Raw genomic sequence first — 13,443 nt, forward strand, 5'->3', positions numbered from 1 at the left:
AATGAACATAGGATACTTTTTTTTTCTCATATTTGTAATATTTTCGTTATATACCAATATATTAAAATAATTAATTTGACAAGGAATTTATTCCGCCATGTTAATAACAATCGTCCCTACGCGTTGCTAAGCAACGGCTTGCAAAGTTTGTTGTTTTAAGAAAACGTCACCCAAAGTGAGTTTGCTTAATGCATACATGGCGCGCGCCGATATAGATTTGTATACATTAACAAAAATTAGATGATTTCTATAATTTGATATTCATCCTTATGAAAATAAATATAATAGTCACTTTTAGCATTTCATCTAGATGGAAATTATAGTTTACTGTGTAACATTCTAATAAATAATTAAGATGTGACTGATTCCAAATGACCTAGCCTACGAGTGGTATAGTATGACCCACGCGAACGGACAGACTTTGATGATTTTGTAAATTTTTATATATTTTCGAATTACTATTATTTTTTATGTAATTATTTACTGCTTATAATTAATTTATCTCAGTTCGGTTATCCATACCGATGTTATACACTTAAAATATCGTAATTTTAATCATTTGGGTTTTATTTAATATTGTTCGCAAAAATTAATAATTATTTAATATAGAAAAATGTTTAGTACGCGCGCACAGCAAACTTTAGGTACTTTTTCTAATATTAAGAATTTCCTTTAGTTACTTTTACTTCTTTTGTTTGTTCATTTCGGTTACTCAGATATTTTTTCTAATAATAAATCTCCACTTATTATTATTTTTTAACTTATTTTAATTATTTAGGCTCATATTTTCGCGGGCGTAGCCGCGTCCGGGCCCACTAGTATATATATATATTTATATATAGGAGGCATTGCATAGGTAAATTCTGGACAGTCAGTGGGATCAAGTCCTAAAGAATGGGAGAAAGTCCTAAAGAAAAGATTTTTATGAAATTAGAAATTCAGACTCTTAAAAATATTTCATTGAACACGTTTCGTGGTTTATTTAAATTCACTCCCTAAGGGTGCAAATAGGGGGTTGCAAATTTGTATGGAAAAATCTTAAATCGCCACTGATTTTTATAAAATTTGAAATTAAGAATCTTAAAAATATTTCATTGAACACGTATTTCATGGTTTTTAGAATTCGGGGTTAAGTTTGTATAGAAAATCCTTAAATCGCCACCGATTGTTATAAAATTTGAAACTTAGACTCTTAAAAATATTTTATTGAACACGTTTCGTGGTTTATTTAAATTCACTCCCTAAGGGTGCAAATAGGGGGCTGCAAATTTGTATGGAAAAATCTTAAATCGCCACTGATTTTTATAAAATTTGAAATTAAGAATCTTAAAAATATTTCATTGAACACGTATTTCATGGTTTTTAGAATTCGGGGTTAAGTTTGTATAGAAAATCCTTAAATCGCCACCGATTGTTATAAAATTTGAAACTTAGACTCTTAAAAATATTTTATTGAACACGTTTCGTGGTTTATTTAAATTCACTCCCTAAGGGTGCAAATAGGGGGCTGCAAATTTGTATGGAAAAATCTTAAATCGCCACTGATTTTTATAAAATTTGAAATTAAGAATCTTAAAAATATTTCATTGACCACGTGTTTCATGGTTTATTAGAATCAATCCCTAAGGGTGCAAATAAGCAGGCGAAGCTGCGCGCGTCCGCAGGTCCTATATATGCCAGGATAGGAAGAGGAAATCTAGTGTTAAATCACTCTTTAACTTATATTCGCCTAGTTTTGGAGATACTGTGTGTTGATTTACGGAGAAACTTAACTCTACGCCGTGCTTTGTCTTATTATTAATGAAAATGAAAATACTTCACCACAACAACTAGTATGTGTAATCAGTAACCTTAAAAAGACATATGGGAGTAGGTACTATATGAGTACAATTTCAATCAACGATCCGTCTTTTTGGAAGATTAATTAGGTTTATCAGTTTCTTTTAGCTTCACGTTATATCTCACACATATCAGGGTAAGTAGAGGGAACCTACTTTAAAGACACTCTGCTCCCCACTTTTCGACGGAATTCTGGAAGCATTGCGTGTTGAGTGGCGGAACTGCGCCGACTGATACGCCGAGCTTTACCTCGAGTGAGAATCGGGCCTACAACGTAAAGCTTTCAAAGTAAAGCTTTCTCAATCACAATAGAAAGCAATATCACGTCAAGAACGGAAGTCGAAAAATAATCGAAGGGGTGTCAAGGCGGTACATAATTAGTAATGCCGTAGAAGGGGATGATGCGACGTCAGTCGTCAGCTGCGTTCAGGTGACCTTCGGGACTGATCGATACGAAAACAACTACAAATGGTCTTCTTTGATGTCTTTTATAATATATTATACTACTTTTTAAAGTTAAGTCAAATGATGTTATATGTCAACTAGTAGTAACTGAGGTAAGGCGGGCTGCAGTAGAGTGGTTTATGTCAAAATAAATAACGTTATATTAAACATTGCCTCTCCTCTAGCCTTCCTCAAAAATAATTGATAATTTAAAACCTCTGATATAAAAAGCAGTAAAAAATAAACAAAGAACTAGATAAGAGCTGTTTTACATTTTTAAACAGATGGATATATTTTCTTGAATTATGCTAAGAAAATCCTGGATTAAGTCACGTTACCAACAAGAAAATGAGCTACAATGCCACAGACATACGAGTATAGAGATGTATACTGAACACTCGCTCAACCGACCATACTACAAACGGGATATAACGTGAAACGAAACAAAAATTTAAAAATTATATTAGTGAACAAATTACATTTGTATGTATGAAAGCATTCTTTCGTTCCTTTCCTTATTATTCGAATACAAAAGAACGAATGGTATGTATACACGTACTCGCACATACGTACATCGGCGTGTGCTCGCTCTGCATGTCTGTTCATTGACATCATAACATTCTAGATTCTAAGAACATTTATAAACAAACGAAAAAATTTCGAAAAATTACAAAAATGTTCAATTTACAGTTCTTTATTTACTTCACGCATATGCATGATCTGTTTGAATGTCACTGTCATACTCTGTTGTCGACTTTCCGAGAACAGGTCATTTTGAGACATTGCGTGTTGAGTGCACATTACAGGTTGACCCAAAAATGAAGCGTGTATTCATTAAGGGTTGGTTGGGAAGTATAAATCACGGCGACGAGGTCGCGGGGCGCGGCGGGCGTGGGTGCGGGCTACCTATTTCCGGAAGATCATCGCGAATACACTGGCATGAGGGTAAGCTGCTGTTATGACGTCACTTGTATTAGACATTTATATTTATAATTTATAGTTTATGTGTATTCGAATCCCATTCACTTTTCATTAAACATTTTGGAAAAGGGGCAAAGCGCATCGTTGAGTTTCGCCTCTCAACACGCAACGCTTCCAGTATTCGTAACGAAGTGTCTTAACACTAGGCGGTCATAGCTTTGATCCATATAAAACTTTCACAATGGTCGTGACAGCTATAAAGTTTATTTCCTATTTTTCTTAAATGTCAGTAAATACCAAGGTTTGACGGCGCCCAACGCGGGGCCGACATCTTTGTTAGGGACTGCTAAATGTCAGCGCATCTAATAAACTTTTTATATGGCACTTTTTCTAGTAATTTAAGTTGAGACCGTCGAGGCGCAGTGGGACAGCTTCTGACTGCAAAAGCAACGGTTGTGAGTTAGATTCCCATTTAACGGGATGAATTATTATTTTTCTTGCTGTGTTAAGAAGATAAAATGCGGCGTTGAGTTCCGTGACTCAACGCGCTATGGAAAATTGACCGGTGCACAGGAAATGGAGTGTCTTAACAAAAGATTCTCTCTACCTACCATGAGAGATCACAAATAGTTTTTGTCAACAGGTATGGTACATACCTACATTCAAAGGTGTTATAAGTAGATATCGACGCGCTTTAAAGTTTAATACCAATCCACTCTCAAATTCAAACAAAGTTTTTCGCCTACGACGTAGACCTCCTACGACGCAACACTTGCTACGATGAATTACATAATTAAAGAGGTTGTAATGTATTTTTAAAGTTGTGAGTCCATTCCCATTGAAAATATATTTAATATTTTAATTTTCTCGCTCTGGTGGCGAGGCAAAGCGCGGCGTTGAATTCCGCCACTCAACACGCAATGCTTCTAGAAGAACTCGGCAGAACGTGTGGTGCGGAGTGTCTTAACACTGGACTCCCTCTGCCTACTCTGTTACATGCTGGATACGGAAGCTGAAGCTGAGAATCCTAAATGATCGCCGAAACAAAATGGCGGGTTAGAAGTTTATGCACAATCTACCTAAAAGTATTAAATTAAAGGGTACTGGCTAAGAACACGCTTAATAAAAAAAACTGAATCAGAATCGATTCATCCGTTTGGGAGCTACGATGCCAGAGGCAGACGTACAGACGGATATACACACATCACATTTACAACACACTGCTGTGTGATTGCTAAAGATTATAGCAATGTTAATATACGAGTTTATTTTATTAAATAAATAAAATAAGTTTATATTAACATTGCTACAATTTTCAATCAGGCACAAAATCAACCAAATCAATGTACCTAATATTATTTTTAAACATCTCGTAATTGGGAATTGAAGTTGAACCTGGACTCGTCATGGCGCTGTTTAGGTGTGTACTGGTATAGTAGAGTTTTTAAAACTATTTTCCTGTCAGTAAATGAAAGTGCTACTACTAAGCACATACCTACAGTCCGCACTGAATGTGATACAATGTGTTTATACTTCATGTTATAGTTGATACTAGCGACCCCCTTGCGGCTTCGCCCGCTTTTACTACTGGATTATTCATATAATGTATGTTTGCAAAGCACTTAAGATAATGTGAAAATTAATTAAACCCTAATGCAACCCGCATTTTCGTAGTTTCAATAAGGATTTTCCAATTGTTTTACACAGCAAGGATTTTTTAGTAGGTACCGTAATTTTAAATCTGTGCTACTAATCTTTTCAAGTACTTATTAAAATATATTTAAATGACTATTTTTAGATAGTTAAATTACTATTTTTAAACGGGAGAAATAATAAACAAAAACCTACCTACTAATAACTACTCCAAAAAATATGAAACCAAATATATCGCGCTGAAATAATACATTCAACTTCAATTATCCAATACGTGCAAACGCATCTAAATCTTCGTTGCTATAAAGGCAGGCGGGTTTTTTTTTCGAGCTTGTGGTTAATGCTGAAGAGGGTATTCTGTCCCTGATGAAAAGCAAGTACTACGTGGCTGCCTTTGAGGAAAATTAAATAGAATGCATCGGCCGGGAATCGAAACCGGGCCGCCCGCGTGGCAGGCGAGCATTTTACCACTGAACCACCGATGCGTGTAAGGCAGGCGGCCGCGGCGGACGCGCTTGTATTGCATGGCGAGTGGCGAGCCGTTTCGCAGCAAGGATTTTTTGATATTGTAACAACTTCTAAAGTACTTATTAAAATGAAAAACAGTAAAAGACAGTTTTGATCTACATTAAATGGCCAACGTAACTAATATACTTATTTATATGCTGAGAGTAAGGGATAAGTGAAACTTGAGTAACATACAGCTGATGTGTCAACGGCGTGATGTGTCAACAATTAAATGCGTTTTTCTGTAAAATTATTCGCAATTTCGAAATATTGTAAAAAGCAAATTTTATCTTCGTTTAACGTAGATAATTAATAAAGTATTTTAAAGGATAAGGATTAATACCATTATGGAAAAATATCCCTCACAATAAAAAATATATTGAAATTATTATTTTTAGACAGAAAAATTATCACTACACGTTATTTTTAAAAGAAACGAATATGCCGTCGCGGACTTTTTTATAGATCTTATTAAGAGAAACAATACTCCAGTACATTTTTTTCATGTAGTACTTACCATTAAAGCAGCGCATGCGCGAAAGTGTCTCAACGGGTAGGACTTTATACACATTTGTCGTATTTATGTTAATTTACATAAGAATGTACAAATAAAAAACTATATATAAACCTTCTACGAAAAATACTCGACCTAATGGTGAAAACCGCATTAAAATCCGTTGGGTGGTTTAGAAGAAGAAGAGTTAGAAACAACAGACACGAAAAGCGACTTTGTTTTATAAGATATAGGATAGGATAGTGATTGTTGCTGTCACTATGTGGGAAATAATACTATAAATAAGCTTTAAAGTAGGCTTCGTTTGTGAATTTAAAAAATATTTTACTTACTCATAGTGGCCCATGACCGCGAGTACCGCAGCAGCGCCCACCACCGCCTCAGAGAACGTGAGGCGCGACTACGTGCTTCAGCCACCCTGATATTCCTCACAGTATCTGTAAAATGATATTATATACGAATTAAAGTGCATATCTATACTAATATAATAAAGCGGAAGAGTTTGTTTGTTTGTGTTCTGTATCGTAAATCTGTAGTGAGTAATAAACCAGTCTGCGTTGAGCTGTCGTGTCTCATTGACGTGTCCCTAAACACAACAGTGGCGACGAGGATCATTTACTTACACGTGTTAGTTCGAAATTAATAACAATGCCTATTGGACGAGTTGAACCATATAATTTAGGAAATGGCAATTGGGACGCTTATGTTCGACGAGTGAATCAGTTTATTATGTTGAATAACATAGATAAGTCATTGGAAGTGGCCACGTTGGTAACTGTAGTGGGTGCGGAATGCTACGATTTAATGTGCGACTTGTGTGCTCCCAGCATACCTGAAACAAAGTCTTACGGCGATCTTGTAAAGTTAGTAAAGGAACATTTAGAACCGGAACGGTCCGAGATCGCGGAGAGGCACATTTTTCGCCAACGTGTGCAAAGACAAGGAGAAAGTATTCGTGAATACCTACAAGCATTAAAACATCTTGCGAAAACGTGCAACTTTGGTTCTTGTTTAGAAGTATGTTTGAGGGATCAATTTGTTTCGGGACTGTTCGATGAAGATATGCGATCAAGAATCTTCGCAGAGAGTAAGTTAGACTACAAGCGAGCGGTGGAATTGGCATTGGCGCTCGAGGCGGCGGAGCGGCACGCGGTTACGGCGAGAGCTTCAGGCAACTCGGCTAGCGCGCAATCCAGCGCACCTCCGCTCGATGACGACGGCTTGCACCGGATCGGCGCGGGCGCAACTGGTCCGCGGGCACGTGGTGGCACAGGCGGCGGCGGCGGTGGCGGCGGCGCGAGCGTCAGCCGCTCGGCACGTGCATGCTCGCGGTGCGGTAAATTCGGTCATGCTGAAGGCAAGTGTCGTTTTAAGCATTACAACTGTGATGCGTGTGGTGAAAAAGGCCACTTAAAAATAGTGTGTAAAAATACTTCCGTTAGGAAGGGTTATAAAAATCAGTTTTTTTTAAATGAGTCCGATGCTGAGGATGATAATTGTAACTTTTATAATTTAGTTATTAATAATGACGGCGACGGACCGTTCTATATTAATTTGATGGTGGAAAATATTAAATGTAAATTCGAAACTGACACGGGATGTAAAATATCTATAATTTCTAAACATTATTATGATGAGAACTTCTCAAATATTCCAATTGAAAGTAAAATTCTTAATTTAAAATCATATACGGGTGACGTTATCGAGACTCTCGGGTACATTGTTGTTAATGTTTGTTGCGGTAATCATTACGCGAAGCTTAATTTATATATTATTAAAAATGGCGGGCCCCCTCTGATGGGACGCGCCTGGATTAAAGATTTAAAGTTAGCTGTAGTAGAATGCCATAGTTTATCGTATGAGGACTCGATGGCGACATCGTTACGTAATGAATTTCCGAATGTTTTCGCTAAGGGGCTAGGGACATTCAAATCTAAGTTTAGATTGTATTTAAAAGATATTACACCGGTATTTGTTAAAGCGCGGCCATTGCCTCTGGCTTTGCGGCAGCCTGTAGAAGAGGAGCTCAACCGGTTGCAAAGGGAAGGTGTGATTTTTAAAGTAGAACGGTCAGACTACGGTACCCCTATCGTACCGGTGGTTAAAAGTAATGGTAGTATTAGGTTGTGTGGTGATTATAAAATAACCATTAACCCATTATTGAAGGATTATCATTACCCTTTGCCACGGATTGAGGACCTATTTGCAGTTTTAGGGGGAGGTGAGCAGTATACTAAATTGGACCTGTCTAACGCCTTTCAACAATGTATTTTGCATGAGGACTCACAGCCGATGACGGCGATTACAACACATGTTGGCACTTTTGTTTATAAAAGGGTTCCATTTGGAATAAAATGTATTCCCGAAAATTTTCAAAAAATCATGGAGGAGACATTGAGTGGATTGCCGTCAACGGCAGTTTTTGCGGATGACATATGTATTACTGGTAAAAATAAGGAAGTGCATTTGTCCAATTTAAAAGCAGTACTACAAAGACTTAGTGAAAACGGCTTAAGAATTAACTTTTCTAAGTGTAAATTTTTCAGGGACAGTGTCACTTATTTAGGATATAAAATCGATAAGTTTGGTTTGCATACCGACAAAAAAAAAATTGAGGCAATTGTAGCTGCACCTCCTCCAATTAATATTACTCAACTTAAAAGTTTTATGGGACTTGTAAACTTTTATGCCAAATTTTGTGTGAACATGAGCGATATTCTCAAACCACTCTATTGTCTTTTAAAAAAAAATATTAAATGGGAATGGTCAGATAAGTGTAAGGCAGCTTTTATAAAAATAAAAAATATTTTAAGTAGTGCTCCTGTCTTAGCTCATTATGATGCTAGCCTTCCACTTATATTATCGGTGGACAGCAGTTCTTATGGCGTGGGCTCTGTGCTTACACAGCGGTACGCAGATGGAACTGAAAGACCGGTGTGTTGCGCTTCGAGGACGCTCAATGTGGCTGAAGTGGGTTACTCTCAATTAGATAAAGAGGCTTTAGCAATAGTATTCGGGGTGAGTAAACACCACCAATATATTTATGGTAGACATTTTACTTTGCGCAGCGATCACCGTCCGTTAAGTTACATTTTCGGTAAAAAGAAGGGAATACCTGTGACCGCTGCCAGCCGTCTACAACGGTACGCAGTTAAGTTGGCTGCCTACGATTATGATATCGAGTTCGTAAATTCATCAAAAAACTGTTTCGCAGATGCTCTTTCCCGTCTTCCTCTCAGTTTGCCATGTAGGCAAACGAGTGGTAATGACCGAGAATGTAGTTATTTAAATTATGTACAAGGACACTTTCCGATTAGTTTTAAAGATATTAAAAGTGAAACGGTTAAAGATCCGGTATTAAGTAAAATTTATGGTTTTGTGATGTACGGATGGCCAGCTGAGAGGTTAACTGATAAAATTTTAAATATTTATTATAATAGAAAGGATAATTTACATGTAGATCAGGGTTGTTTAGTGTGGGGGTTTAGAATAGTGGTGCCTAAGTCCTTGAGGGAATTAGTTTTGAATGAATTACACGACGGTCACATGGGGATTGTGAAAATGAAACAAATCGCGCGTAATTACGTGTGGTGGGAAAATATAGACGCGGACATTGAGCGCGTGGCGCGGGAGTGTGCGTCGTGCCGCGCGGTGTCGGCCGCCCCGCCCGCTGCCCCGCTGCATTCGTGGCCCTGGCCTCCCGAGCCCTGGTCGCGACTGCACATTGATTTCCTAGGTCCGTTCAGTAATATGTATTTTCTCGTAGTTATTGACGCACATTCGAATTGGATAGAGGTGGAGAAAGTAACAACGACATCAGCTACAATTGTTATAGATAGTTTAAGACGGTTATTTGCACGTTTCGGTTTACCAAAACGTCTAGTGAGCGACAACGGTCCACCATTTTCATCGTCAGAGTTCGCGCAGTATTTGAAACGGAACGGTATAAAGCATACATTAATAGCCCCGTATAATCCGTCAAGCAACGGCGCCGCCGAGAATGCAGTTCGTTCGATTAAGCGTGTTTTAAGAAAGGCACAACTAGACAGAGAGGATTATAGTACGGCTTTAAACAGATTTCTATTTACATATAGAAATACGGAACAAAGTGCTACGGGTAGGGAACCAGCGGTAGCTCTTTTAGGTAGACGACTACGCGGACGTCTTGATCTGCTTCGGCCCGACGTATCTGAACGCATTCGCAGCGATCAGTTACGCCGTGAGCAGAGCACGGGCCGTCCGCTACGAGTGTTGGCGCGCGACGAGCCGGTCATGTTACGTAATTATGGTAAGTCGGGTCGTAAATGGACTGAGGGGGTTGTCGCAAACCGAACAGGGCCAGTTTCTTATACTATTGAAACAAATAGTGGGCAAATCCATAAACGGCATATTAATCAATTACACAGTAATAAATCGCGCCATTCATTGAGTAGGACTATAGACGTATCCGATTCAGAAAACCAGGAAGATTTAATGGTTGAAGATGAGTCCTTCGCCAGTGAGGAGGTAAGAACTAGTGAGCCACAATCGCCCTTGCTAAACACGCCGCCCACGCCACCCGCCGATAATAACCGACGGGAACGAAAAGCTGCTTTACGGTGTAAAGAATTGTTAAGAGCATTAAAGAAATAAGTTTTTTTATATTATTAGATATTTATTTTTAAGATATAAGATATAAGATTTTATTAGATAAAATATTAGTATAATATAGATAAAAATATTAATATAAAATAATTAGTTTAATTTATAATTATATATATAATTAGTTTAAATATATAATTAGTTTAATTTTTTTTTTAATTAAAGGAGGAAAAGTGTGAAAAGGAGAAAAATTAAGATAATTTTTTATGTTACTAAATTAAAGGAGGAAAAGTGTTCTGTATCGTAAATCTGTAGTGAGTAATAAACCAGTCTGCGTTGAGCTGTCGTGTCTCATTGACGTGTCCCTAAACACAACAGTTTGTTTGTTTGTTTGTTTGTTTGTTTGTTTGTTTGTTTGAACCCTAAGATCTCTGGATCTACTGGTCCGATTTACATTGTTTTTGTTTTGTATGAAAGCTGTATTCTTCAGAAGTGCTATAGGCTATATAACATTACATTACACATATCTATACTAATATAATAAAGCGGAAGAGTTTGTTTGTTTGTTTGTTTGTTTGTTTGTTTGAACGCTAAGATCTCTGGATCTACTGGTCCGATTTTCATTGTTTTTGTTTTGTATGAAAGCTGCATTCTTCAGAAGTGCTATAGGCTATATAACATTACATTACACATATATACTAATATATTTTAAAGTACATTCTAATTTGACATGCAATTTATTCTGCCATGTTAATAACAACCGTCGTTGCTACGCGACCGCTACCGCGACGTTTTGATATTCATCCTTATGAAAATAAATATAATAGTCACTTTTAGCATTTTATCTAGATTGAAATTATAGTTTACTGTATAATATACTAATAAATAATTAAGGAGATGTCACTGATTCCAAATGACCTAGCCTACGGGCGGCACAGTATGACCGACGCGAACGGGCAGATGACGTTGACGGTTTTATAAATTTTCATACATTTTCAAACTTTATTTGTTGTTTATAATTAATTTAAAATACACTTTGATTCTCTTCTTATTTTATTTGATATTGCCCGCTAAAATTATCCTACTTAATAGAGAGAAATGTTTAGTTATTTCGTAGAGTCGATATCTATGTACGCACGCACGGAAAACTTTAGGTACTTTTTCTAATATTAAGAATACCTATCCTTTAGTTACTTTTAATCCTTTTGTTAGTTCATTTCAATAACTCAGATATTTTTTTCTAATAATGTGTATCTTTTTATTATTCTTTTTGATTATTTGAGCTTATATTTTCTTACTAATTCTGTTGAGAATTGAAAATAATTTCATGAATATATTCATGAAATTATTTTCAATTTAATAAATATTCTTATAGTTGAAGCAGGCGTAGCCGCGTCCGGGTCCACTAGTATACTAATATATTTTAAAGTACTTTCTAATTTGACATGCAATTTATTCTGCCATGTTAATAACAACCGTCGTCGCTACGCGACCGCTTTCGTTACCGCGTCATTTTGATATTCATCCTTATAAAATAAATATAATAGTCACTTTTAGCATTTCATCTAGATTGAAATTATATTTGAATAGAAATTATATTCTTATATTTCAAGCAGGCGTAGCCGCGTCCGGGTCCGCTAGTCGATTGATATAAGTAAACATTGAAACTTTAATGAAAAATAAAACAAAGTCAAAAAATAGTGCAGTGCGTGCAGGATGAGGAGCTCAGAGAAGTGTCTGGCGGTCCGAGCTCCTCTCTCTACCTGACCAAATTCTAACTAATGCATCTACTAGTGCTGTTTTCAAAGTGCGTTCTAGATATGAATTGATTTTTTTTTAGCTTCATGCTGTGCTGGATGAACACAGCGGGGTAGGCAGAGGGGACCTGGGGACCTAGTGTTAAGAAATTCCTTGTCCATTAGGACAGTTCCTTTCCCCACTTGCCGCCGTCTTCTTAAGTCTTTGCGTATTGAGTGTGAGCGAGCGTGAAAATAATAATATTAAATATTTCTTTCCCCCGAGTGAGAATCGAACCCACAACCGTCGTATTGATCCTGTGCCGTGACGGTCACTATTAACCATTAAATAGAGAAAAATATGATTTAGTTCTTCTTTATATTTGCTATAAATATTTTTATAGTAAGTAAGAAGGAATGAATTAACATAAAACATATGAAGTGAGTTTCATTTCAAGCCACCTCTGACATTTATAACAGTTAATTACCGAGTTTTCTAAATAGACTAGCTTCTAATATCATTAAAAGTTTCACTCAATTTCATACAAAACTAAATCTTTTAAAGGTCAGTTTTGTCAGTTTAATGAGAAGTGTAGGGAAATAATACGAGCTTGGAAATGCTGACATATTATGTATGTTATAGACCATCTACACTTTTTAGAAAACATGAAAAATTTGAAACGTAGCGGAATCCTGCTATGTTCATTTTTTTTGTTTTCTTAAATATATTTTTCTTTTCCAAGTGTATCTGTACTTTGGTATTAAAACATTTTTCTATTAGATGGCATGTATTTAATTAATAAAATAATAAATAACCCAGCACCCTTAAAATTCAGGGGTCCGCTCCTGACTAGATGAGACGTTTATCGCATACTAATTCAAAATGTTTGCACCACGTTTCTTATATTGAAGTGTAAAATGAACCGCGCGCTATCAGTGCTAACATATTTAATTATGTGATAAGAACGATAGCTTCAGCTGGACGATAACGTCCACTTTCAAAGGACACTGGAGGTGCACAATTTTTATTTTCAGATTTCCCACTAAATAAGTTATATGTTCATAGGAAAAATTGTTACTGCCACACTAACACTGTGGATATGGATGTTAATCTGAAATTAATTATTTTTATTTTATTTAAGTATTTGAATTTATTTGTAGACCTTTATGAAATATTTTTCGGTCATGCTGATTAGTAAATCTTGTTTTTTTACTGTATTATTAAGAACTAGTGCTGGCACGCTCGAA

The 13,443-nt window shown here is 36.5% G+C and overlaps 1 protein-coding gene across 14 annotated transcripts in view; it reads right to left on the bottom strand.

The window, feature by feature from the left end:
• ATP8A (ATPase phospholipid transporting 8A1) overlaps positions 1 to 13,443 on the bottom strand; it is a 78,735-nt gene that overhangs the window by 64,751 nt on the left and 541 nt on the right. For all 14 annotated transcript variants that reach the window (XR_014878897.1, XR_014878898.1, XR_014878899.1 and 11 more), the window contains exon 2: positions 6,211 to 6,315. Coding sequence is in view for 10 of the 14 variants with exons in the window: in XM_085200139.1 (XP_085056265.1) it covers positions 6,211 to 6,315 (105 nt within the window). In the remaining 4 variants the exon portion in view is untranslated. The remainder of the gene's footprint in view (positions 1 to 6,210; positions 6,316 to 13,443) is intronic.

The sequence above is a fragment of the Heliconius melpomene genome, chromosome 17, assembly GCF_056956725.1.
Source record: "Heliconius melpomene rosina isolate 202511_hmr_F chromosome 17, ASM5695672v1, whole genome shotgun sequence".
Taxonomy (NCBI): Eukaryota; Metazoa; Arthropoda; class Insecta; order Lepidoptera; family Nymphalidae; genus Heliconius; species Heliconius melpomene.